Here is a 25199-nt window from a genome sequence, read left to right as displayed (position 1 = left end):
CGGGGGGTGTTTGTGCTGAATATTCCATTGAACAATATCTGGCAAATACTTGGCAGGGGGCATAATTGTTTGAGTATCATGTCAACAAACTTTAACTTACATAATTGCCTTAAGCCAGAAGCTAAGGCAGCCTCAGCAAATGAGATTGCATTGCTGAAGTCATACATGCAAGCATTAAGAGTTCACTATTGACTGAAAGGCGAGAGGAGCACTGCTTATGTGGAGTGGTTTTATTTCAGCCAAACTGGAGAACTGTTGACCGGTAAATTGAATTTGAGATTCAGTGCTATTGAAGCAGGCAGTGGTTCTTGGCACTTAACAGCTATCGGCTCCTATGGTGGGATTGCAAATAGCTGGTGTAAACTGGGAAATGATTGGAGTCAATCTCTTGTTAAATTACAGTTGTGGTTAGTTCAACTCTAACCCTGCCTCAGTGGAAGTAAATTGGAAGCTGGCCTTTGGGGAAATGCCCCAAACTTGTATTTCAGTCTATTTATAAACAGCAGTGACACAATAGGTTTTTTCCTCCACTTAGCTGAACGGTTCAGCTCAAGTACCTTAAATTGCAATCTTGAGGCACTAGCTCAAAGTGGAGTATCTTTTATTCCAGTTGGTAGGTTCTCATGCCCTTGTTCGTCACCTGTGCACTACATATGTCTCTAATCCATTTAGCTAACTTCTATGAGCTTAATAGTGCAGTAAAGTAAGCTAATCCAGGAAAGCTGGTTCATATGCCTGTCTGGGAACTCTATAAAATGGCTCCAAGGAGGTACAGAAACTGAAAGCTGAATATGGTGCCTTATGATCCAAAGCAAGACAATTTGGGCTTGGAAATAATACCAGGTGAAATGTTAGAAGCTCTCAAGTTGACAAGTTTTTATTGGTTTGGAGTCTCTAAGCCACTTGGGTAGCAGGGGGGAAACTTTCCAAAGCAAGTTTGCTTACCACTTAAAGTTACACTATTTTCAAATACTTTTTCTTGGATACCTGGAAATACTTGTTATAACTGACACTCTGCAGCTTCCTGACTGAGCATATAGGAGTGTCAGGATGCAGTAGAGGTCTTGCTATCAGAACTCTGACAAATCGTAAGTTACCTATGGTCATTGTAGAGTTTTCCTGCAGTTGTCCCACCCAGGAGCTCTTGCTACAGTCAGAATTGTAGAGTTGGAAGGGATCCCAGGATCATTCTAGTCCAATGCAGGAATCTCAACTAACTAGATCATAAATGACAGATGGCCATCCAATCTAAGTTCTTACTGAAATTTGGTCAGAATCTCCTGCACCACAGACATCAACATTTGATACCTCATGGGCAGTCCAAATTTTGTTCCTGGCCTGAAATACTGAATACAGTTAGGTGCTAACATCTCACAGGCCAATTCTTTCCTGTGCTGGAAAATAGCTCTTTGGTAATGTGGGCTGTTGAGCTCTAATACGGTTTGACAGTAATCTGCAGGTAAAACCTTTTAACAAGTGGTGGTGTGTTAAGCATACATTCAATGGTGTAAAGGTAAAGGGACCCCTGACCATTAGGTCCAGTCGTGGCCGACTCTGGGGTTGCGGCGCTCATCTCGCTTTATTGGCCGAGGGAGCCAGCGTACAGCTTCCGGGTCATGTGGCCAGCATGACTAAGCCGCTTCTGGCAAACCAGAGCAGCACACAGAAACAGTTTACCTTCCCACTGGAGTGGTACCTATTTATCTACTTGCACTTTGACGTGCTTTCAAACTGCTAGGTTGGCAGGAGCAGGGACAGAGCAACGGGAGCTCACCCCGTTGTGGGGATTCGAACCACTGACCTGATCGGCAACCCCTAGGCTCTGTGGTTTAACCCACAGCGCCACCCGCGTCCCTCTATTCAATGGTGTACAGCTCCATTAAAACACTATACAAAGTGGCTTACAACAACAAAATCAGAAAAAAATACTTTAAAAGGGGATCCTTGTTGGTTCAATGTCTCCCAGGGAGCTTTATGTGGAGGGAGGAATTGAACCCTGGTATCCCTGGTCCTATTCCAAGCACAACACTAATCAGTGGAGGAGTTAATGCACCAATTGCACAACATTTGAGACTTGCTAAAGATGGCAGCAACAGCTTGCAGAAAGTGCCAAAAGAGTGAGGTAATGGGTATGTGAGGATCCTTGACTGTCTGGCCTTGATTCCTCTGGCTTGCAACACAAGGTCGCTTGTCAGGCTACCTAAAGTTTAGCAGCTTAAAGTTACTGCTAAGCCCTTTTTTACTGCAAATCTCCCATGAATCTACCAATTGATAATACGGCTGTGATAAGGCTCTTTCAAGCTTTATATGTCAATCCTAGTACTGTATCATGTGAGCTTGAAACCTTTAGACATTGTAGCCAGTCAAGTGAATGAAATCTTAACCAGTAATGGTGGTAGCTGAGTTAATTTGTACTATCAAAAGGACCAGTGAAATAATGTGTTGCTTAACAGGCTCAAGGGTAAACTGCACTTAAGAGATAAAAGTGATAATAGCCCCTGGAACATCATAAACGGTAACCAAGATGTTACAAGCTTTGCAAGCTACATTAAGATGACCCAGAAAGTTCAGCTGATGTAAAGGAAGCCAATTCCCTCTTGATTATATTTGGAGTTCTACAAACACTGTGTTACAATTGCTCAATTCAAGGTGCTGGTTTTAACATTAAAGCAGGCATAGGCAAACTCTGCTCCAAATGTTTTGGGGCTACAACTCCCATCACCTCTGACCACTGCCCTTGTTAGCTAGGGATGATGGGAATTGTAGTCCCAAAACATCTGGAGGGCCGAGTTTGCCTATGTCTGCTCTAAAGCCTTTTGTGGCCTGTGACTAGGATCGAGAGCTAAAGCCCTCCAAATTTAGAAAGACTTCATTTGATTCCATTTATAAATACCTTTAAAGTGATTTAAAATATACCGGTACTAAAAAAAAGTAATAACATTTTCAAATGTAATAAGGATAACATTTGGATAGCCAATTAAAAGGCTTGTTGAAATTTTATTAAATATGTATACTGCCCTTCATATATCACAACATAAAAATACAAAGTGAGAATACAAAATACATAATAAATAAAAACAAATCAATCCCCCTCCCACAAAGACATTTGAAAGGCCACAGAATTCTAAATCAGCCAAAGGCTTGGTTACAGATAAATGTTTTCACTTGATACTGAAGATATGTAACCAAGGTGCCAAGCAAGCCTTCCCAGGGAGTTCATTCCACAAACAGATCTACTGCAGGAAGGGCCTGTTCCTGCATTGCCACCTTCCAGACCTTTTGTGGAGGAGGCACACAAATGAGGGCCGCACAGCATGGTCTAGGTTGGCTTGTATGGGGATAGGTGGTCCTTGAGGTATTGTCCTGAGCTGTTAAGACTTTATAGTTCAAAATCCGCACTTTGGATTGGGCCTGGAAACTAATTGGCAGCTGGTGAAGTCAGGCCAGGATTGGCGTTATGTGCTCAAAACGTTTTGCCCCCGTGAGCAACTGTCCGCTGAATTCTGCACCAGCTGAAGTTTCTGAACTGTCTTCACAGGCAGCTCTGCTTAAAATGTGTTGCGGTAATCTAACCTAGAGGTTACCAGAGCATAGACAACAGAAGTTAGGCTATCCCTGATGGAAGGCACTCTGTGCCACTGAGGCTGCCTGAGCCTCAAGTGACAAAGGATCCAGAATAATTTGTAAGCAGCGTACCCACTCCTTCAGAGGGAGTGTAACCACATCAAGAACAGGCAACCTCCCATCCATGCAGTCTAGGGAACCACCCACTAGCGTGCCTCATTCTTATCTTGATTGAGCTTCAGTTTTTTGGGCCTCATCCAATCCAGGCAAGACAACAGTCCAGCATATTCACTGTGTGTCTTGCTGACGAGGTACTCTAAAACTCTGGATAACCCCACTCAGTGGTTTGGTGCTAAGGGACATACGGGATGAAATCCAATCCTGAGGAACCCCACATGGAAGGCTTCACAGGGCTGAAGAGCACTCACCAAGCATCACTCTCTGGAAATGACCAAGTAGGCCCACAATGCAGTGCCATCCATCTTTAACTTGGGCAGCTGCTTGATTAGGAGATCATGGTCAACAGTACTGAAAGCAGCTGAGAGGTTGAGGAGAATTAACGGGGGCCCATTTTCGCTGTCTTTCTCAACAGAGGTTATCATACAAGGTGATCAAAGCAGTTTCTGTGCCAAAACACCAATTGAAATGAATCTAGAAATTCAGTTTCCTCCAAGAGTGCTCCAGAACCTTACCCAAGAAGGGGAGACTGGCCATTAGCTACTTAGATTTTCTGAATCCAGGAAGGGTTTGGCACTAACAAGATAACAGAGGCAATACTTGCTAGATGTGTAATGGGACAGAGTTCCAAAGGGCAGGTTGCTTGCACCCTAGTGGCCCAGTATGGAAGATGGTGTTGACAGGAGGCCCTCTTCCGCAGAATGCAGCAATTGATGGAGTATGTCTGTTCCTGTGTATAGATGTAGGCACACTTAGCACAGATACTTCCTCTCTTGTCTATAGTAAACAGTTTTATGCATTCCATATACAGTCTTCCGATTTTTTCAGGGTGGGGGGAACCATAGCTCTCATACCCACTTTTTCCACACCTCTCTGTCTTAGCTTCTCAAGGTTCAGCTACTCTCCCCCTGCAATGGCAATGGGCAGTTTTTGGCTCTAAAAGCAAGCATTCAGGAAGTTGTAGTCCCCTGCCCAGTGAAGTCTGCTCTATTGCAGGGTTGAGGGCTGATCTCTAAACCAGGTGTGAGGAATCTTTGGCCTTTCAGATGGTCCTGAACTACAACTCCCATCATCCCTGGCCACTGGCCATGCTTTGCTGAGGCTGATGAGTTGTAGTTTAGTAACACCCCGAGGGCCAAAGGTTCCCCCACACCTGTGCTAAGGGCCTGCAGTCAGGAGCAGCTGTGTGCACTGTGCCTTGCCCTCAGAGTCCAAAGGAACATTGAAGGAACTTGCTCTGTTCTATATTAACATAATAATAATAATAATAATAATAATAATAATAATAATAATGGTAAGTTGTCTTGTTAGCTGCTTGTAACCTAGAAGCCTACAAGCAGCTTCTGGCATATTAAAAAACATAAATGTAGTAATGGGCTCCTCCAAAAAAAACACAAAACAGCCACCTCATAAAGGCAGCAGTAAGTTTTGGCAGCCGACAAACTGGATAAATACCTGACCCTCCAAGTGTCCCTTTTCACCAGGGAGAGTCCCAGATTTAAAAAAGCCACCCCAGTTTCTGATTTGATCCTGGAATGTCCAACGTTTCCCTATTTTCATTGTAGAAATGTTGGGAGGGTATGCTACCCTAGTTTACCCAAAACCAGGAGGGGAGTGGGGGAGGTTGGCTTTTATATCCAAGAAGGATCCTTCACCTTAAAGAGCTTGCTAAGTCAAAACTGGGCTTGGAGGCGTGCAGGCAGCTACAGAACTCCTGCTCCCTGCTCTGTTTACCACCAGTCGGTCCACGTGTTTACACGGCATGTTACACGACCCACCGCAGCTTTACTGGGTTCGCCTGGGGCGGCCAACCTGCCAGCCTGAAGAAGCGCCCTCCTCCTGTGCTGCTTTACTCGGAAGGAAGCGCGCAGCCCGTTTCCTCGCGAGTAAGCGCGTCCCCCAGGCAGCTCGCCCGCCCACGAGCTCCCTTCCCAGCGCCGCGTCGGCGCCTCCCCCGCCCGGCTGCGAAGGACGGCCCTTCTGGGCGCGACGGGGCGGTCCGGCGGGGCGGGCCCGGCCTCAATCCGGGACCGTAAATGGGGGCTAGCGCGGCGGCCGCGGCGTCTTCTCGGGTCCGCCGGAGGCACTTGCTCGCCGGCTCCTCCTGCGCTCGCCATGGCGCGCTGCTGCTCCGCCTTCCGCGCGGCCGTGGGGCTGGCCATCGCCGGCCTGCTCTGCCTGGGCTCCGGGGTCTTCCTGGTGGTCTCGCTGCCGGCCATCCTGGAGGAGCAGGTGGTCAAGGTAGGGGCGCGGGGGGGGGGCGAGGCGGGCACGGCGCGCTCCCGCGGGGCGCCGGGCTGGCCCAGCCGGGGGCGCGCGGCGCGCTCTCTGCCGCGTTGGCTCCCGGCGCGCCGACAGAAGGGGCACCTGGTCCCCTCGAGGCGGGGGTCTCCTAGGAGGTGCTTTTTAAAAATGCGACTCGACATCTTACTTGCCGCTCTGGGGGGGAAGACCACCTCCCCCTAGTCCTAAAATCAGTCACATCAAACTAACAATTTCCCCTTTCCAGAAGTCTGGATTTGCCAGCTGTTGCAGATCCGTGCTTGGTGGGTCCAGCATCCTCCAGGGATGGTCCAGCGCCTCTCCTCTCCTTCAGGGGGGAGCAGTAGCACAGCAGGAAGATCATAGCAAAAGTTTTCCCTGCTTTGAAGTTGACCCAGCTACTCTCCTGCTGCTACGATCATGTGGGCCAATTCAGTATAAGGCAGCTTTTAGGGTTTTTTTGCTCCTTCTGCCTTCAAAATAGAGTTCCCAGTTGGCTTGGGTTGGGGCTGCAGAGGGAAGAGAGCCTGACCAGCACGCACCTGAGGTAGCTTGTTTACCTGTCCTGGGAAGGATGCTGTTAATTGTCCCCATCTTATACATCCTGTGCATTTGAATGGAAATTGGGACAGCATAGTTAATTATCCTAAATGCACGTTAGTGACTATGCATGTGTGTTAAGGCTGATTGCAACACTGAATCTTAAAATGTATATTTAAAATGCTCCTAATGGCTGCCTCCTCCCCACAAAGGCAAAATGGAGTATGTTTGGTGTTTGTGTCTGGGGGAGATTTCTGTTCGGATCACAGCTCAGGAGGTGTGGTGAACTCTATAAGCAGACCAAGCATATCTCTTTCTGTCAGGAGCGAGCCAGCAATAAATCACAGAGTAAGTGAAGTTAACTCTTTATTAGAAGAAACAAGGTCTGCTGAGGAATGCCAGGTGTAATGAGCACAGCAAATCTGATAGGTCTTGCCCCATGAGGCAGTTGTGGAGACTGAAGGTCCCTGCCTTCCCACAGCTACCTAAATCATCTCCTTTCCTGGGTCCTTCCCAAGCAATCCCTCTTCATACCTCTTCTGGTTCTGAGAGACAAATGGGAGGAGGGGAGCTGGTCACAGCAGGAGGGGAGACCCCCTTGCTTCTTCACCATCCTATCTCATCTCTGCCTCTTGGCCACACTCTTCTCCTGCTTCAGCTGGACTTCTCTCTGCCACAGACTCCCCCTGCTCACTAACCCCTGTTGCCTCTTCAGCTTCCAACACCTCCTACTCCCAGTCTGCTCTCTCTTCTCCCTCTGACCACTTATTGTCATCCCACCACCATTCTTTGGCTCTGAGCCTTCTTCTCTTGGACATTCCCCAGCTGGTGCCTCCCACCATTCCTCTGCATCCAGCCAGTCCATGACACTTAATCTGAGAGAACTGTTTTAAAAAGATTGCCCTCAATAGGGGAAATTTCCCCCAGATCCATCACAGGAGGGAAGGAATTGAGCTCATTTCCTCATGTGCTCCAGCCCAGTGCAAACTGATTCCCCATGGCACCTAGTAGTATTATCTTTTTAAGCATGTAGTTATTCAACTGCACATTTTGCATAACCTCTAGTTCAGCTGTATTTGCAATATAGCCTTTGAAGTGAACTGCTTATGAAACCTTCCTCTTAAACCCCTTTCTCCAAGATCTAAGAAATTCTGGTGCTTATTTCTGTTTGGGATGTGTGATGAGGGCAGGATTTGGCTCAGCATTGCCTTCACAGACTGATGGTTATTCTCCAAGGTTTCAGGCAGGAGTTTTCTTCCCTTGCCTGGAGATGCCAGGGAGATGCTCTACCACTGAGCTGTGATGTCCTTGGCAATGAGGCTGGCTTGTGGAGTCCACCTGCTATGGGCTATCCACTCAACTCTATACTCAACAGCTCGTCCAAATAGAATAGACAGTTCCTTTTCACTCTTGGATATCTGGCACATACCTCATGTAATTGTTCCTTTAACTGTGGGGGAAAGGCACACCCTGTAGCATTGTGGGTCTGTGTGATTTCTGCTCTGCTCTGTGCATGCAGCTTGGGCAATTTGCATGAAGCAATAAATCATGGATGCAAATCAGCATCAGGCTAGGAACATCACCTACCATTGAAATTAATAGGATAAAATAAGGTGATGCAAATCTGAACAAGTAGAGGGGATGTGGAAAGGGTTCCTTACCTAGAGCACAGTTCAGCCCAGGTGAAAAAGAGACTATGTGTGCATGTGTGTGTCTCTTTATTCCTTTACCAGAAATTGGGTTGAAGTAAAATGCTGGAGGAAGATTTATAATGAGCATCTCATCTGGTGCAGAATGTTGCAAACTAACTGGGTTGTATGCCAGTTGAATGTGTGTTCGTATATTTGCTTTTTAAAGGCCCCTGCACAAAGCATATACTTGCTGACTATGATACAATTGTTGTCCTGTGTATGAATGACTAATAGTGAGTTTGAATGTCCTGTTTGCTAGATAATTATTTTTGCTACTTGTATTGTGCTGTTGATTAGAGTATCCAGACTGCCAAAAATGCCTATCATAAGGTGCTTTGCAGGGCTGTTGTAATTTATTCCTGTTTGATAGATTGAAAGGTGGGAGTTTGTGTGTGCGCGCATTTGCGATTTGGGGCCAAGGCAGAGAGAGGCAAAGCACAGTGCACCAGCCCTCAAATCCCCATGGGGTCCTCAGCTGGTAAGCAGCAAATGCTGTGATTTCAAGTGTGCTGTGAGGGAGGGCGGGCTAGCATGGGGATCTGATGCAGGTCAGAGGGCAAGGTGCCTCCTTTGTGAGCATCCTCTCACTAAGCTTCTGTTCACGCCTCCCTCATGTTAATATCTGCTCAAAGGAAATCTATCCACTCTGCAAAAGCATTCATGACCCCTCATTGGCTAATTCAGGAAGAAGCAGGAAGCAGTAACTTTTAGGAAAAACATGATTATCCAAAACTTTCAGAATCTTGACTTTCTGCTGCAGAATTGGGGTCCTCATTTGCAGAAATAGCGCTGAAGATAGATTTGAAAAAATGAGGTCATGCTTCTGTTCTTTCTACTGCTGCCTCCATTTTCTGGGAACAGGAAGTGTTCTGTCTCTGGGCGTTTTTCAGTTGTTGGTCCAACAAACTTGCACAGCAGAACTGTAAGAATTAAATTGCTGTGTCAGGTCACCGAGGCAGAAAACCCACATACAAGGCACTCCAGGACACTGTTTAGTCTTGTCAGGTGTCAGCTGACAATTCTTCCTCCTACTCTTGAGAATTACAAGAGGTTTAAGGGCAGATGGGGACCAGTTGTTGACCTGAACGATACCCTCCGAAGATGTTATGTAGTTGCAATGCGCAATGACTGTGTGCAACAAAAGAGAAGAAGAGCATTGGGGAAGTTTCCATAAAGACACTTGTGTTGTGCAGTGTTGTTTGGGAAGGGGAGAAATCGTGAAAAAACTTTCTGAGGTAGATTGAACACTCCCCTGTCCTCTTGGAACTTTTATTTTTATATATGTGTGAAGAGTCAATGCCAAAGTTTGTTTTACCACAGACTCGTCTTCACTATATATTTAAAGCATCATCACACCACACTAAACAGTCATGGCTTCCTCCAAAAATCCTTGGACCTGCAGTTTTTAAAGGGGGCTGTGAGTGTTAGGAGACTCTATTCGACCACAGAGCTACAATTTCCAGAGTTCCCTGGGAAAAGGGATTGAGTGTTAAACCAATCTGGAGATTGCAGCTCTGGAAGGGAATAGGGAGCAGGGCTGAAACTGGGCTTCCTGCCACCTAGACCCAGTTGGGCACTCCACCCCCCCATGCATGTTTGTGTACATACACATGCATGCATACAAGCACCCCCCTTGAAAGATTTATTCGTAAAGGACATAAAAGTAGGCACAATGTCATTTGAATACAAAGGAATCCTAAGAAGTATTATTACTGTATGAACAAAGGGAAAATGAGTATCTCTTCCACTAAAAACAAATTGTTTGTCAAAAGTAGAACTTCTGTGTGCAGCAATTGTCTATTTGGTCAAAGACTGCATTTCCATAAGATCAGCCAAGACCCTCTGGTGTTTCCTTTTTTAAATTTTTTTTCCTCTTTGAGGAAAAAACCTAACCCTCTTGGTTCTGTGCAAGGAGTTTTGACATGTAAATTTACTCCCGAGTAAGCTTCAACAAGATTCCTTTCAGTTTTATTTTTGTTTGATTACTCATTTTAGGAAATGATAGTTTTGTAGTGATTTTAGGTTCCATGTGAGGTGAAGAAATGCTTTTTGCAAGTCTAAGGTGATATAATAATAATTTATTATTTGTACCCCGCCCACCTGGTTGGGTTTCCCCAGCGACTCTGGGCAGCTTCCAACAAAGACAAAAAATACACTAAAATGTCACACATTAAAAACTTCCCTAAACAGGGCTGCCTTCAGATGTCTTCTGAATGTCAGGTAGTTGTTTATCTCTTTGACATCTGGTGGGAGGGCGTTCCACAGGGCGGGTGCCACTACCGAGAAGGCCCTCTGCCTGGTTCCCTGTAGCTTTGCTTCTCGCAATGAAGGAACCGCCAGAAGGCCCTCAGCGCTGGACCTCAGTGTCCGGGCAGAACGATGGGGGTGGAGACGCTCCTTCAGGTATACTGGGCCGAGACCGTTTAGGGCTTTAAAGGTCAATACCAACACTTTGAATTGTGCTCAGAAACGTACTGGGAGCTAATGTAGAAAGGTAGAAAGTGCCTATCTATTACATTCCTAATGCAGCCGGGCTGACCAGAGCTTGCCAGGGAACTGCCTCTGGCAGGGAAAATGCTTACCCCCCCTTACTTTCCTGTGTGCAGATCATGTATAGTCTGTAAAATCCCTCAACCTTAGCTATTTAAGCGCATTCAAAGTTCTGAAGGTATCATAGAATCATAGAATTGTAGAGTTGGAAGGGACCCCAAGGGTCATCTAGTCCAACTGATTCTCTTCCTCAGCTTCCTGTCCCTCCCTCTGTCCCTCAGAATTTCTTTCTCACACCGTAGCAGAAACCCACAGGGGGCTTCACTGGATCAGAAACCGTGGCTAGACACCCCCCCCCAGCTACCGCTCTGATAGGGAGTTTCCTAAAACTCACCACCCATAACAAACTGTAGTTCTCAAGATTCTTTGGAGGAAGCCTTGACTGTTTAAAGTGGTACGAGTGCTGCTTTAAATGTTTAGTGCAGGTAGGACCCGGCATTTATTTGTCCTCAAGACCCCTTCAATTAATGTAGGATTCACCTGAGATCAGGCTACTCCCTGCACCACCCTCAAAAATGTTAAATTAGCATGGCAAAGCTATGGCAAACAGGTTCCTCTTTGGGCCCAAAGAAAATCTGGGAAGATGGCTTGAATATAGCAGTAGCGAAGTCTGTCTGAATGAGTGGATAAAAAACTGATTTAAATCTGTGTCACCAGGTATTTGTGAAATGTCAATGAAAATATTGCACCGCTGATACAGAACTTAGGCACAGCTGGTAGATATTATACCTGCTTGTAACCTTGTTTCCTGTTAAAGGCACATACTTCCACCTTCGATTGGAGTGACCTTGTATTTCTTTTTGGTAAAGTTGTTGTTGTTATTTAATTTTATAGTAAGAATAATATATTTCTTGTACCCTTCCCATCTGACTGGGTTGCCCCAGCCACTCTGGGCGGCTTCCAATAAAGTATACACAGAGATAAAAATCTTTGGAATATTGGAGAAAGTTACTCCCATGTACAACTATTACAAGGGAAAGAGAAGCTGCAAACATTCAAGCTATATAGTGTAACTTTATTTCATATGCCAATTACGCATTAGCTACGTAGAACAGAGATTGGATTACATTATTTTTTTTGTCTTCACTATAAATGCAATTTGTCCTTTTACTTATTTTCTCTTCCTCTTTGTGCCAAAGTGCCAGTATAGTGATTTATTCTAGACCTTATACCCATCTTATTTTGGGGAGATATTTAAACGTTGTGTTTCTTTTTCTTTTGTATATATAAATATTTTGAAAACTCCACACAACCACACACAGTCACACATGAGATGCAGCAGCAAAAAAAAGTGAATGCTATTCTAGGCTACATCAGCAGAAGTCTAGTGTCCAGATCAAGGGAAGCAACATAGCACTCTGTTCCGCCTTGGTGATGCCACACCTGGAAGGAATATTGTGTCCAATTCTGGGCAGCACAATTTAAGAAGGATATTGACAAGCTGGAATGTGTGCAGAGGAGGGCAAGCGAGACGGTCAAAGGTCTGGAAACCAAGCCTTGAACGGTTGAAGAAGCTGGGTGTGTTTAGGCTGGAAAAGAGGAGACTAAGAGGAGACATGATAGCCATCTTCAAATATTTTAAGGGTTGCTAGTTGGAAGATGGAGCAAGCTTGTTTTCTCCTGCTCTGGAGGGTAGGACTTGAACCAAAGGCTTCAACTTACAAGAAAGAAGATTCCAACTAAACATCAGGAAGAATTTTCTGACAGTAAGAGCTGTTCGGGAGGTTGTGGACTCTCCTTCAAGGGAGGTTTTAAAGCAGAGGTTGGATGGCCATCTGTCATGGATGCTTTAGCTGAGATTCCTGCATTGCAGGCAGTTGGACTAGACGACCCTTGGGGTCCTTTGCAATGCTACAATTCTATAAAGCAGAGCTGTATTAAATTGTTGGTACCAGTTTCAGCTGCTGTGAATTGAGCCACTCATCTTATCTAGTATACACTTGAGCTTTGCCTTGGAATGTCACAAGCTGTTCTTGTGTTTTATGGACCCCTGACTCTGCCACAAGCAGGCATGATCTCTGGAGAGCGGGGGGGGGGGGGGCGGCTGCTGGACTGCAGCTCTCATCATTGGCTGTGTTAGCTTAGGGCTGATGTGAGCTGGAACACAACAATCTCTGCAGGGCCACAGTTCCTTGGCATATGAGTACATGTACATATTGCAGCAGGCAATACGACCCTATGCATCTTTACTGAGAAGAAGTCCCACTGAATCTTTGAGTGGAATGTAATACTCCCAGGTAAATGTACATAAGTTATAAGACTGCAACTTTATGATGACATTTCTTACTTCTATTTCCAAAAAGAGCTTATGCTATAATGATTTTCTACATTGTTTGGTACAGAATAATAAATGTATCCAGCTCCTATAAAGAGAGGAGAGACCATACACTTGCACTGAGTGGTTTACAAAGTTAGACAATTTACTGTTTTAAATATGGCCACAATAGTTTCCCAAGAAAAGAGGTTTGGCAGCTGTAATTAAAGGAAACTCCAATTCCAGGGCAGTGGCGTAGCGTGGGTTGTCAGCACCCGGGGCAAGGCAAGTAATTTGCGCCCCCTAACCCGTGGATTTGTGCCCCCTAACCCATGGATTTGCGCCCCCTAACCCGTGGATTTGCCCTAACCCCCAGATGTTGCGCCCGGTGCGGCCGGCCCCCCCTGCACCCCCCACGCTACGCCACTGTTCCAGGGCCTAAGCCAGGCATGAGGAAGCTGTGGCCCTTCAGAGGTGCCTGGGCGCCAGCTCCCACCAGCCACCACCAGCGTGGCCAAGAGGTTGGCCTGAACCATAATCTGCAAGGGGGACTTCAGTTGAACAGTCCTTCAGCCTTTGGAAAACCACATGAGGCAATGGTGTTTGTGGAAGGAATAAGCTGTAGGTTTAATATAACTATAGTCCAATTATTGGCAACCCTATCCTTTACCTCTGCTTTTCAGGAAATAAACAGGAACTGCCTTAGTCAAGCCCTAAATAAATACAGTGGGGGGGGGGACTTTTAGGAAAAAGTATTTTGCAACTGCCTAAGGGACATCTGAAAAATAGAGGTACAATGATAGGGAAAGCTGCAAGACTCAGGCAGGTGGTGCATTAGACCATGGGTCCAGCTGTTGTCAGAAGTCTTGTGTTAAGGCAGGAGGCTTGGGCTTGAGCAGCTGACATTGTCTTACATAAGCATCAGATCAGCAGAAACACTTCCTGCTCTAATGCACAAATAGGAGCCTCATTGCAAAATATTCCTAAAAGTAAGGGAAGGGGGGGTTGGCTTCCCCCTCCCTCCGCCCTTTCCTGCCTTCTCTTATCTGATCTTATCTGCTGAGGCTGTAGAATGAGCAAAGGGATTAAGCCTAAATGAATTTGGTCAACATTGAGAAAAACATTCCTGTGAAGAAGGGAATTTGGGGACACAGAAACATAGAATTGTAGCGTTGGAAGGCACTGCTGAGCTATCCCAGTGACCACATGACTATGGCTGATCAAATATTTTCAGTTGTGGTCTATTTAAGCACAACCAAATATTCTAGGAGTCCAAGAATGGCCTTGTGCGGGTGGTGCTTGCCTGTCTCCTGGCAGGAAACCCTCTCTCTTGTTCTGCCTGCCAGAGTCTCTCTCCACTTAGCAGTAGACATTCCTTGCCTTGCATTCAAGCCACTTTTGCATCTACACTTGGGAAATAATAACACATCCTCCATTTAGATAGGGGACCTGTGGCTTTTCGGACACAGTTGGACTACAGCTCCCATGATCAGTGTTAGAAACTCAAATATATAAGCTAGGCACCAAAGGGCTCCTTAAACCAAGGCTACAGTCACCAAAATGGAAAGTCTAGTTGCCTTTGGGGGGCAAGATGGCTCTAAAAAGTCTTATTTTTCAAATGATGGACTGTCTCTGATTGATTCTCAGTTAAACATGTGGCTAGTTCAGATGACAACCTTAAGCCAGGTTGAGAACTTTGAAAACTTAGAGAAGGAAAGTCACTTGATCCAGGGACAGCCACATATATATAGGCCTATTCTGACCTCTTTTTCTTCATGGTGACCTCTTCTACAGGATGGGGTATTGGTGTGTGCAAACAGTCCCGATCCAATGATCCCCAGATGGTGGAAATGTCAGGTGCCATCCTGGGGCCCAGGCATCTTCACTTGCTCACAAGTGGTCAAAAGCAAGGTGCAAAATGCACCTGGCACCTAGCTAATTTTGAACGCTTGCCCATGATACCTCACCATTGGGCATGCTGGCTGGGGCTAATGGCAGCTGGAGTCCAACAATATTTGGAGGACCCCAAGAACATAGGAAGCTGCCTTATTCCCAGTCAGACCACGAGTCCCTCTAGCTTATCATTGTCCGCTGGTCTTACTGGCAACAGCAACTCTGCCGGGGTTCCAACTGGGCCTTTCTCTGCTCTGCCTCGGGACTGAGCCTGGCACCTTCTGCATGTATCTAACCCTGTATTAAAACATCATATGCATCACAACTATGAGAGGCAAGAAACCAAAGAGCAACAGTAGCACAATGCCTTTTAAAAGGACCAACTACATGGTCACAGGTGTGTCTTAGGGGAGGGGTAGTACCTCTGGTGGGGGACATGCCATGCTCCTTCCGGGGTAGTTTGTCCACCTTTGGTCCCCACCCTGCACTCAGCTCTCACCTGTGGCTCCTAGAAGCTGTCAGCGCGCAACAGTAGCCACACCCCAAGAAACAGCTTTCAATGGCTGGCTAAACCAGGGGAAGATAGCTGATGGGTCTCAAACCCTCACTGAGTTAGGGACAACCCCCTGCATGTGAAGACAGGCCCCGGCGGATGGAGTGGACAAGACTAATAGTGGGTCCAATGATCAAGAAGGTGGTTTCTGCACATACTGTAGAGGGAAGTGAGGGGCAGATGGGGCTCATCAACCTGGGAAGGTAAACCATCTAGCAGAAGAAAAACTGTGATCCTAAACCTCCACTACTTTGCAGCTATGCTCATTCGTGAGAAAGGCTTTGGGAGTAAATCCTGAGGAAAAATCTGTACCCGCTGCCTTGTGAGACATCTTCAGTAGCAAAAAAAGACCAAGGAGTAAACTGTTTACAAATCCAGAGAGGAGTTCCTAAAACGGTTGGATATTACTGCAGAAATAAATAGAATGTCTCGTAAAAAGCATGTTGTATCTTGTAAACATTTGTTTTAACAATACAGCACCGTTCCAAATAAAATCCAAACGGGATTGGAGTTTATCACCGTGGTCAAGAGTGTGCACCTCTTCGGCTATGTTGGTTCAGCCCCCCCCTTTTTTTGCTATTAGTCTAATGCGCAGCAGTCTTATAAAAGGTGCTTGGTTAGGTTACCTAACCGCGAAGTGGCAGCTTATACAATTACTTTTCCTGAGGACCAAATCGTTTTTGTAATCCTTGGTTTCTGAAGCTTTGTTAATACTTTCCCAACATCACACTTGTATATTACATTTGTTCCCTCTAATAAAATCTTTCACAAGTTTAAATGATATCTTGATGGAAGACACACACTACCTTTGTGATTAAAATGTCCAAGGCAACATCACACTCTGCATCCATTGGGATGACTCAGATTAAAACCTATTGCAGATAGAACCAAGAGAGTGGCTTTCCTGGGGCTGCCTAATGAGTTCATAGCAGACAAATTTTAAGTTGGGGAATTCATAATTTGTAGCTCAGTCCCTTTGGACTCTGTTATACCAACTCTTACTACTGCATTCTCTCTGGCTCCCTGCCCACTCAGTCGCTGGGCCCAATTCTTAAACTGCTTTGATTCCTGCTGTGGTTTTTGATTGATCAATTATCCGAGTATCTTCTGAGCCAGTGTGGTGTAGTGGTTAAGAGCGGTGGACTCGTAATCTGGTGAGCTGGGTTTGATTCCCCGCTCCTCCACATGCAGCTGCTGGGTGACCTTGGGCCAGTCACCCTTCTCCGAAGTCTCTCAGCCCCACTCACCTCACAGAGTGTTTGTTGTGGGGGAGGAAGGGAAAAAGGAGAATGTTAGCCGCTTTGAGACTCCTTAGGCTAGTGATAAAGCGGGATATCAAATCCAAACTCCTCCTCCTCCTCCTCTTCTTCTCCTTCTTCTTCTTCTGATAACCAAATGACTGACTCTAAAGGGAACCAGCTGCCTCTCCAAGCTCTCTCTGAGCTGTCACACTCTCAAGAAACCTCATTTTGACGGCACTACAAACAATTTCTGTTCTAACTGGAGCATATATGATGAGTTCTCAAAGTTCTTCTCGCATCTCAAAAGATCAGGCTTCTGCCTCAAGTGGTTCTTGCAACTTGTGTTACATCCTAGAAAACACCCTTTAAAGCAGAACTTTGTTTGAAGCTGAGGATTTAATCTGGTGTGGAGAAAACCCGCAGTAGCATCTCAGGACTCGTAACATGTCCATTTTCAATAGGCTGTTTGTTCAATCCCCTGCACTGGCTAGTTATGAACCCTGACAGAACATCATGTGCTATTATGGCACATATGCCAGAAAACGTCTTGTGATTGGCACCGTTGGGAGTCAGAAGTGTTCTGTGGAGGTGGTTGTAGCTGGGGGTGGGGAGGATGTCCATTGGTGAGAGGAGTAGGGGACGTCCTAAGAACTCTCTGCACCCTGAACAGATGACAGTTCCCAGTTCCCATGGCTGTTTTTAAAAGGGGGCAGATTACTGCTTTAAATGCATACTGCAGAGCAGGCCTCACTTGCAGAGAAATAAGTAGAATGATACAGGCAATATTTTATCCCACTTGCTTAGAAGTAAACTTTTTCTCCCAGTGAAAAAGTTTTCTAGCCATTTAGTACAAAGGCACTAGGATAACTGATGTGAATTAGACCCTTATTTTTTAAAAAAACAAAAAACGTATAAATAAAATTACATATGGATATTGTTAGTGATTCAGTAACTTAGGGTTTCTGTATTCCCCTTGTAGCTCTGTTTCTTCTTTGCTGGGAATGATCACAAGTGGGGGGAGTTGCACGCAGGTTCTTCGTTTGGACTTCCCAGAGGCACCTGGGTGGCAACTGTGAGACCAGGATGTTTTGGCCCGAGCCAAAAGGGCTTGTCTTATGTCCTTAGGCATTTATTCTCTCTTCTAGCATGGTTCCTTGCTCCCTCACCATGACATTTCTTGCAGCAGGCCACTTACGACCACCCTGTAAGGCCTGACCTAGGCAGGCAGATGGTGCCAAAATGGCTCTCCAGCAAAGGATCCTGCATTTGCAGAGTTGTTCAAACATTGATTTAAATACACTCTAACTAAACTGATAAGCGGGCGATGTAATTTTGCATTCTGGTTCAGGGATAGGGAACATGTTGCTGGACATTGGTCATGCTGCCCAATATCTGGATGGCCACTGGTTCCTCACAGCTGGTTCCAAGCAGCCTCGCCTGAGTTGGACACAGGGCCTAAACACCAGCTCCCGGGGGTGGAGGGTGGGGGACTGGCCCATCAGGGTTCAGAGACAAAGTTACTCATTAATTACAGAATTTTGAGTTGTGGCTTGCCTCATCTCAAGGGTACAAAACTTGGGCAGTGCATTCCTCTTATTTTTGAGATTAGATCAGATGCTAGCTCAAAAATTCCCAGAATATGTGCCAAAGAATGTAAATATGATGCAACACATGCTCTGCTGATGTGTTCCAGGAGAAATAAACAACTGTATTCTCTTTTACTTCCCTTTTGTCCTTCTTTGTTTTAATATCCCCTCCTTTCTTTATTACTCAATTGCCCTCATTTTACAGAAACTGGCATATCTGCCTAATTCTCTGCTACTTTTTGGTTAAACGCTATATTGGCTATGTGGCGCATAAAATACACACACTTAGGGCTTTTTTCCCAGCCATATGAATTTTTGTTTCTTTTTATTACTACTTTTTATCTTTACTAGATGTTGTTTTTCATGTTTGTATTTTTTTTTGGTAATTGTAAGGTTTTAAAATTTGGTTTTAATGTTGTCTTTTAAATGGTTGCAACCCACCTTCGGGAGAACGGGGAGTAATAAACAACAACAACCTCTGATGGAGCACATGTTTGTCATTACAGAATGTGCGCCTTGATCCCAGTGGCATGGCATTCAACTTGTGGAAAGACCTCCCGGTGCCATTTTTCTTTTCAGTCTATTTATTTGAGGTGCTGAATCCAAAGGAAGTTCTTCAAGGAGGAAAGCCGGTGGTGACCCAGCGTGGCCCTTATGTATACAGGTTTGAGCTCATTTCTGTCTGCTTCATCCCATGTGACAATCTTAATTTTTTTCTTGTCAATTATCCTGTATGTTGGGCATGAGGAACCTTTGGCCCACCACATCTTGCTGAACTACAACTCTCATGATCCCTGGGCATTAGCCATCTTTGCTGGGTTGATGGGAGTTGTGATTCAGCAACATCTGGAGGAGCAAAAGTTTACCACACGTGATTTTTATGTAACTGGTGGTGAAGAAGCTTTTTTTAGCCTGCAGACCACATTCCCTGATGAGCAACGAAACCTGCATGCATGGTTAAGGTGACACCCCCAGAAACTAAAGAATGCAAAGCAGGCTGGTCAAGAAAACTCTGGTCCATTGTTTAAGCCAGCCTCAATGTCTGCTTTTAGGGTAGAAGTGTCTCTTGTCTACTGGAATATGAGAAATTGGGAGGCTTGGAGAGGCTTTAGTTCAGCTGAGATTGTGTGCCAGAGTGAAAAAGATACAAGATTTGTTGGCAGCTCTGAGTAACCTTCATGAAACTCCTTTCACTCTGCTTAAGCTTGAGACTAGGTCCCTCCCCAAAAACAACTAAGAAAAAAATAAAGCTCATTTTATAGGAGCTTGCCCCTGACATAATTTACCATAACAGAATTGTTTAAGTGAGAAAAAGGGTGTGTGTGTGAGAGAGATAAGAGCAGACGAGAAAACAGGTCTATTTGGAGGTGCCAGATCAAAAAGCAGCTGCACCTCAGTCTCGGCCTGAACTTACTGCCTGTTTGGGCCATTCTGGATCACCTTTCTGACCTTTGCCCCTTAGTCCACAGAAGCCAATTCCTTGGGTTGCTGCTGGGACTGGTAGTTATAATCCAGTTTTCTTATTAATCTTTAGCTTCAGCTACTATAAGGCTGGGAATTTAGTAAACTTGTAAATAGTTTGGACTGGTGGAAGATTTAGGAACATGATGTTCAGGTTTTACTGATTTTCATGCTTTAAGCTTTCATGCTGCTTAACAATTAAAAATGATTAGTCTGTCTAATTCCCCCCCACCCCGTTTATATATTAATTCAAACATTCCCTTTATTCTTATATTTCACTTATGGCCAAGCTTGCATATGCTAATCATCTCTGAGCTTTGTTTTAAAATAAATATTTCCAATGTATTTTGTCTGACCCCTGTCCCTTTCTGACTGCCAGCACCAGCTCAATGGAGTGAAATTAAAAAACCTGTTTTCACGAGCCAGAGGCACTCCCAGCCCTACCCAAAGATGCTTCTGCTTTTGAAGGAGATGCTGTGCCACTGATCGGCTGCGCTTCCCTAACGCATGTTCCCCAGTACACCTTCTTACTCACCCCAAAGCCCAGACCATTTATAATCAACTCAGGCATTTTGGCTCTTGTGGGCAGAATATGTGTCCTAGACCTAGAGTGTTCCTAGTGCCCCCACCAGCTGCCCTTTAACGGTTGGTAGCAGTGGCCCGGCTGTCTCCTTGGGACATGTTGCTTCCCGTTGGGGAGGGATCATTGAAGGGCCATAGCTCAGTGGCAGAGCACCTGCCTGGCATGCATAAGGATCCAGGTTCAGCCCCTGCCCTCTCCCAGTAGGGCTGGGAGAGGCTTTCGTCTGAAACCCTGCAGAGCCGCTGCCTGTTCATGGGGACAGTGCTGAACAAGAAAGACCAGTGGGCTTTCCGTATAAGGCAGCTTTCAAAGTTCCTCTAATTTGGAGTTCCTTTGATGAGCTTCCAAGCCAAGAACGGAGTTTGAAAGCCACCGAAACAGGTCAGTGGAGGGAGTGATGGAAGACCTTCTTGAAAGCTTATCCAAATCTTTTGCCAAGCACTCAGCAAGGTCTGTTGCCATCTCATGCACAATTCCCCCCCACTGGGCTTAGCTGTCAGCATAATGCCAAGCTTGTCCTCTGCGTACGTTGTGCCTATAGTGGCTCCCTGGTGCACTTGCGGGTGCTGAATGTATGCATTGTGGCTCTGTGCAAAGGGAATGAAGCAAAAGCCTCTTAGCACAAATGTCTTTGTTTCTCCTTTGCCCAAGATTAGAGTCCAAGCGAATGGGGACTCTTATCCCTTCTCCTGCTCCGGCCCCAAGATTGGATTTAAATGGCGCATAGCAAGCAGGGTTTTCTGCTGAGCTGCCTAATCCACCATCCTTGTGTCACCCGTCTGGGATTGCCAGCTTCCCTTGCTCTCGGAGACTCCAGTTCCTTTTAAGAACTACTGGGCAGCTCTTGGCAGGCTTTGTCAGCTGCATGATGTGAGTTCAGGAGCCCCCACCAGCTGAATTGCTCTTTACTGTTCAAAGCCTCTGTCAATCCACCAATGCTGACAGGCGGAGCCCCTGCAAGCATCTCATTGGCCTTTCAATGCAGTGAGTGTGCATGTGCATGCAAAAGGTTGCACATGACTGGCACGCTTTTCTGTTAAAACTAACAGGTGGCTCTCATGTGCAAGAGCATCGGAAGCTTCTGAGGATCTGTTGTAGTCTGAACGGAACACTTCTTCAGAAGTCTTGCACCATCATCCTCTGTGAAGTTGGTGGTTGAAATATATAATTGGCTTTTCCTTTTAGTTCTCCGCCCTTGGCCTGTGGATTATGCTGGGCCACTTATTAAAGGTTACATGATTGCTCCTTATTTGTTTCAGGATCAATGACTCCTTTTGTTCGAGGTGTTGATCTGTCCCTCTGTTGAAATAGAAAGTGTTGGGAGGCCAGTGAGAGAAATCTGCACCCATTGCTGTGTCTGCAGCACACCTAGGATTGTTTTAGAAGTGTCAGGGTGAGAAAAGGTAGGATTAAAGGATGCCGACATCCGAGGGAGGTTATGAAAAAAGCCTTGCAACTTACAAAGCAGATAAATAGCGCTTTTAGCGCTTCATAACATTAAAAATGGTGCTAAAGAACCAGTGTAGTGAACTGTAGTGCTGGGGAAAGACCTAGGAGACTAGGGTTCGAATCCCCACTCAGCCAGTCACTGTGTCTCAGTCCAGTTTCCCTCACAGGGGGGTTGTGAGGATAAAATAAGAAGGGTGGGGGAAGAACCACCTTGGAGGAGAGGTGAGAACAATGATGATAATCACTGAAGCTTGTTATAATGGTGCTATCCAGCCTTCTTGTCTCAAAACAGTGTAACTCCTAAGCCAGGGAGATCAGAACATGACACTCTTAATCTCAAGATTCTGGGTTCGAGCCCCGCATTGGACAAAGGATTCCTGCATTCCAGGAAGGTAGACTAGATGACCCTCATGGTCCTTTCCAGCTCTACAGTTCTATGACTTTTACGGAGTTTCTCACTGGGTTTTTTCTGCTTTGGGCCAGATTTTCCCAACCTGGTCTGCCCTCCAGAGATTTTGGGCTACAGTTCCCCTAATCCCTGACTGGTGGGCAAATGAGGACACTTTGTATGTGTATAACTCTTAAAAAACTTAAGAAAAAACTCTTAAAAAAACTTTCAATAAAATCTTAATAATGAAAAAAAATGTTTTGGAGTGAGAAACACACTCGGTTTTTAGATGCAAATAAGTATTGTATAGTCGTACCTCGGAAGTCAAACTGAATCCGTTCTGGAAGTCCAATCAACTTCCAAAACGTTTGGAAACCAAGGCACAGCTTTTGATTGGCAGGAAGCTCCTGCAGCCAGTTGGAAGCCGTGTAAGCCGTATCAGATGTTTGAATTCCAAAGAACGCTTGTAAACCGGTTTGCGGCATTTGGGAGCCAAAATGTTTGATTCTCGTGGCGTTTGGAATCCAACCTACGACTGTATCTGGAAGCGTCATTCCCTCCCATGTGAGAAAAAGCAAGAGCGCCTCTTAAGACTCTGCTTACAGTTTTTAGGAGTACTTTTTATTGAAAAACCATGTTCTTTTTTTAAAAAATCTGTTGCCCAATTGGAAGACACTTTAAAAAAATGATTTAAAGGGGTTTTTATTCGATTGACATAAATAGTGATTCAGTTTTTAAATGAACATAGGAAGCTGCTGCTGCTGCTGTTGTTGTTATCATTAATTGTTTGCTAATAGAAGATCTCAAAGTGGTTTGCAATACTCATACCCTCTCCACACAAACATAATAGATACATAAACACAAATACATTAACATAATCATTGTACCTAAACGTCAGGGCTGGCCCACAGCATTTTGTTGCCTGAGGCAAACCAGAAAATGCCCCCTCCCCAAAAGCATCATTCCTACAAAAAGCAAACAGGCTTTCATGACTTCATCCCATTCTTAGCTATATCACAAGCCCTTCAGAATTCAGGAAAACAATATGGATAACCCCTCTATCCCAGTCAGCCATAACTTGGGCAGTACTGTATAGCTATGTTGCAAAGTCCACGTAAGTGTGACATCACCACATGCACCCTCCCTGCAGTCACCTCCAAGCCGCTGGGAGGAGAGACCCATGCTCAGCCATCAACCCAGGCGTAGCACCAGTAGCCTCTGCCAAGCCTCCATTCGGCCCCCCTGCTTCCACGGGCAGTGGCAGCCACTGCTGCTGTCGGTCAAAGTGAGGCACACACCACTACCATCTTCAGCCGCTTGGAAACACTTGACAAATGTACCCACAAGCCCCAAGTGTACCAAAGAACATGGTTTGTGCAAGCGTCTGGAGGGGAGAGGTGCATGCCCTTGCTTCCTTGCGCAGTGGGCCCTAGACCGTTCCTCAGGGGCAGATCTGCTGGGCAGGTAATGAAGCTCCCAGAGGAGCCCCAGAAGTGACTTCAGTCCACATTGCTTTTACATTTTGGGTCAAGTGGACCCAGTTTTTGTTGCATGACTCAAACTGATTACTTTTTTGTTGCATATATTTCAACAATCCCAAAGTTTGAGAGTCAGTAGCACAGGTGTTGTAAAGATGAAGTGTTGTGGTAAGTAGACTGTTTTGTTGAAGAGCACTTAAATTCTTTATGCATATTGTCTCTAGAAAATGACATTGCAAGAAAGCTTTCATATGACAAAACTATGGAGTGTCTGCAACGTCTACAGCCTATTATGGAGGAAAGCCTTCCATGGTGGAAGCAATGCAGGTACTGATTTAGCCTGAGTCTTTCTGCCTCTCTCTTCTACAGGGAGCACAGAGAGAAAACCAACATAACTTTCCATGACAATGATACCATCTCCTTCTTAGAGTATCGGAGTTTCTACTTCCGGCCAGAGCTGTCAGTTGGGTTAGAATCTGACTACGTTGTCATACCAAATATCTTGGTGTCTGTAAGTGGACTCACAGTTGCTGTGATAATTATTTCTAGTTTCTAATTGTTTTTGTTTACCTGGGTTTAAACATATGCTATGCAGTGGGAGGAAAGGAAAAGGGAACAATGTGGTTATAGGTTTTCAATTCCCTGAATACTGGCTTTCCATCTTTGTCTTTTAAAAAAAGAAATAAAAAGAAATACCCAAACATCTAGTGGTTATGGTTGAGAAGAGATGCGTGAAAGTATGTAGGCCATTCAGAGCAGCGTGTTGAATTGATTCATTGCTTACTAAGGGCTGAAGGAATTTTGATAATCCTACACTGGAAAAAGTCAGAAATGCCACCAGCTACATGCAGGGAAATCAAGGGATAGTCATGGATTGCATACTTAAAATTGATTTCCCCCCTTTCCCCATTCCCTGCCCTCAACCTTTCCTCCCCCTGAACTAATACCAGAGGCACACTCCAGTCTTACATCCCATAAAATTTACTTGTAGGTTGTTGAAGAGTAAGAATTATCTGCTCTAAAGGTAATATCTCTGAATGAGTCACTATTCTGGGTTTCCTGATTGAAATGAGATGAGCCAAGAACACTGACTCATACAGAGATGTGACAAATTGCCTCTTTCGAGGTAGGTTTCCCAGTTAATTTTATTTACTTTATTTTAAATTACTTACTATTCTATACATTCCAAGTATAACATATAAAACAACAAAGCAATACAAACACATCATTTTAGATCCACTAAAATGACACTTCCTATCACATATTAAACCTCTGCCTTAAACAAAATTAACATCCCCTCTTACATATTTTTACCACATACCCACATGATTTAATATCTATTTTAATTTTTATATTTCCTGGATTGGTGACTATAAGTTTCTGTTCATTTTATATCTATATCGAGTGTTCTCATATATACATACAAATTGCAAAAGTCTGTAATCCTAGCTTCCCATACCTGGAAGTAAGCCCTGTTGAATTCAGTAAGACTTGCTTCTGAAGTAGAGATGGTTAACATCGTGCTGTTT

General features: G+C 45.1%; 1 protein-coding gene across 4 annotated transcripts in view; it reads left to right on the top strand.

The window, feature by feature from the left end:
- Positions 1 to 5539: 5539 nt before the first annotated feature.
- Positions 5540 to 25199, top strand: part of SCARB1 (scavenger receptor class B member 1) — a 52376-nt gene continuing 32716 nt past the window's right edge. For 2 of the 4 annotated variants that reach the window (XM_083590285.1, XM_083590282.1), the window contains exons 1-3: positions 5730 to 5982; positions 18818 to 18975; positions 24040 to 24181. In XM_083590285.1, the coding sequence (XP_083446411.1) occupies positions 5857 to 5982; positions 18818 to 18975; positions 24040 to 24181 (426 nt within the window). In that variant the 5' untranslated portion in view covers positions 5730 to 5856. Of the gene's footprint in view, positions 5983 to 18817; positions 18976 to 24039; positions 24182 to 25199 lie in introns of all 4 variants that reach the window. The other 2 variants (XM_083590284.1, XM_083590283.1) reach the window with 2 other exon arrangements.

The sequence above is a fragment of the Podarcis filfolensis genome, assembly GCF_964270895.1.
Source record: "Podarcis filfolensis genome assembly, chromosome: 16".
Classification (NCBI taxonomy): Eukaryota; Metazoa; Chordata; class Lepidosauria; order Squamata; family Lacertidae; genus Podarcis; species Podarcis filfolensis.
Note: the sequence above shows the minus strand (reverse complement) of the source record. Positions and strands in the feature narration are given on the sequence as shown.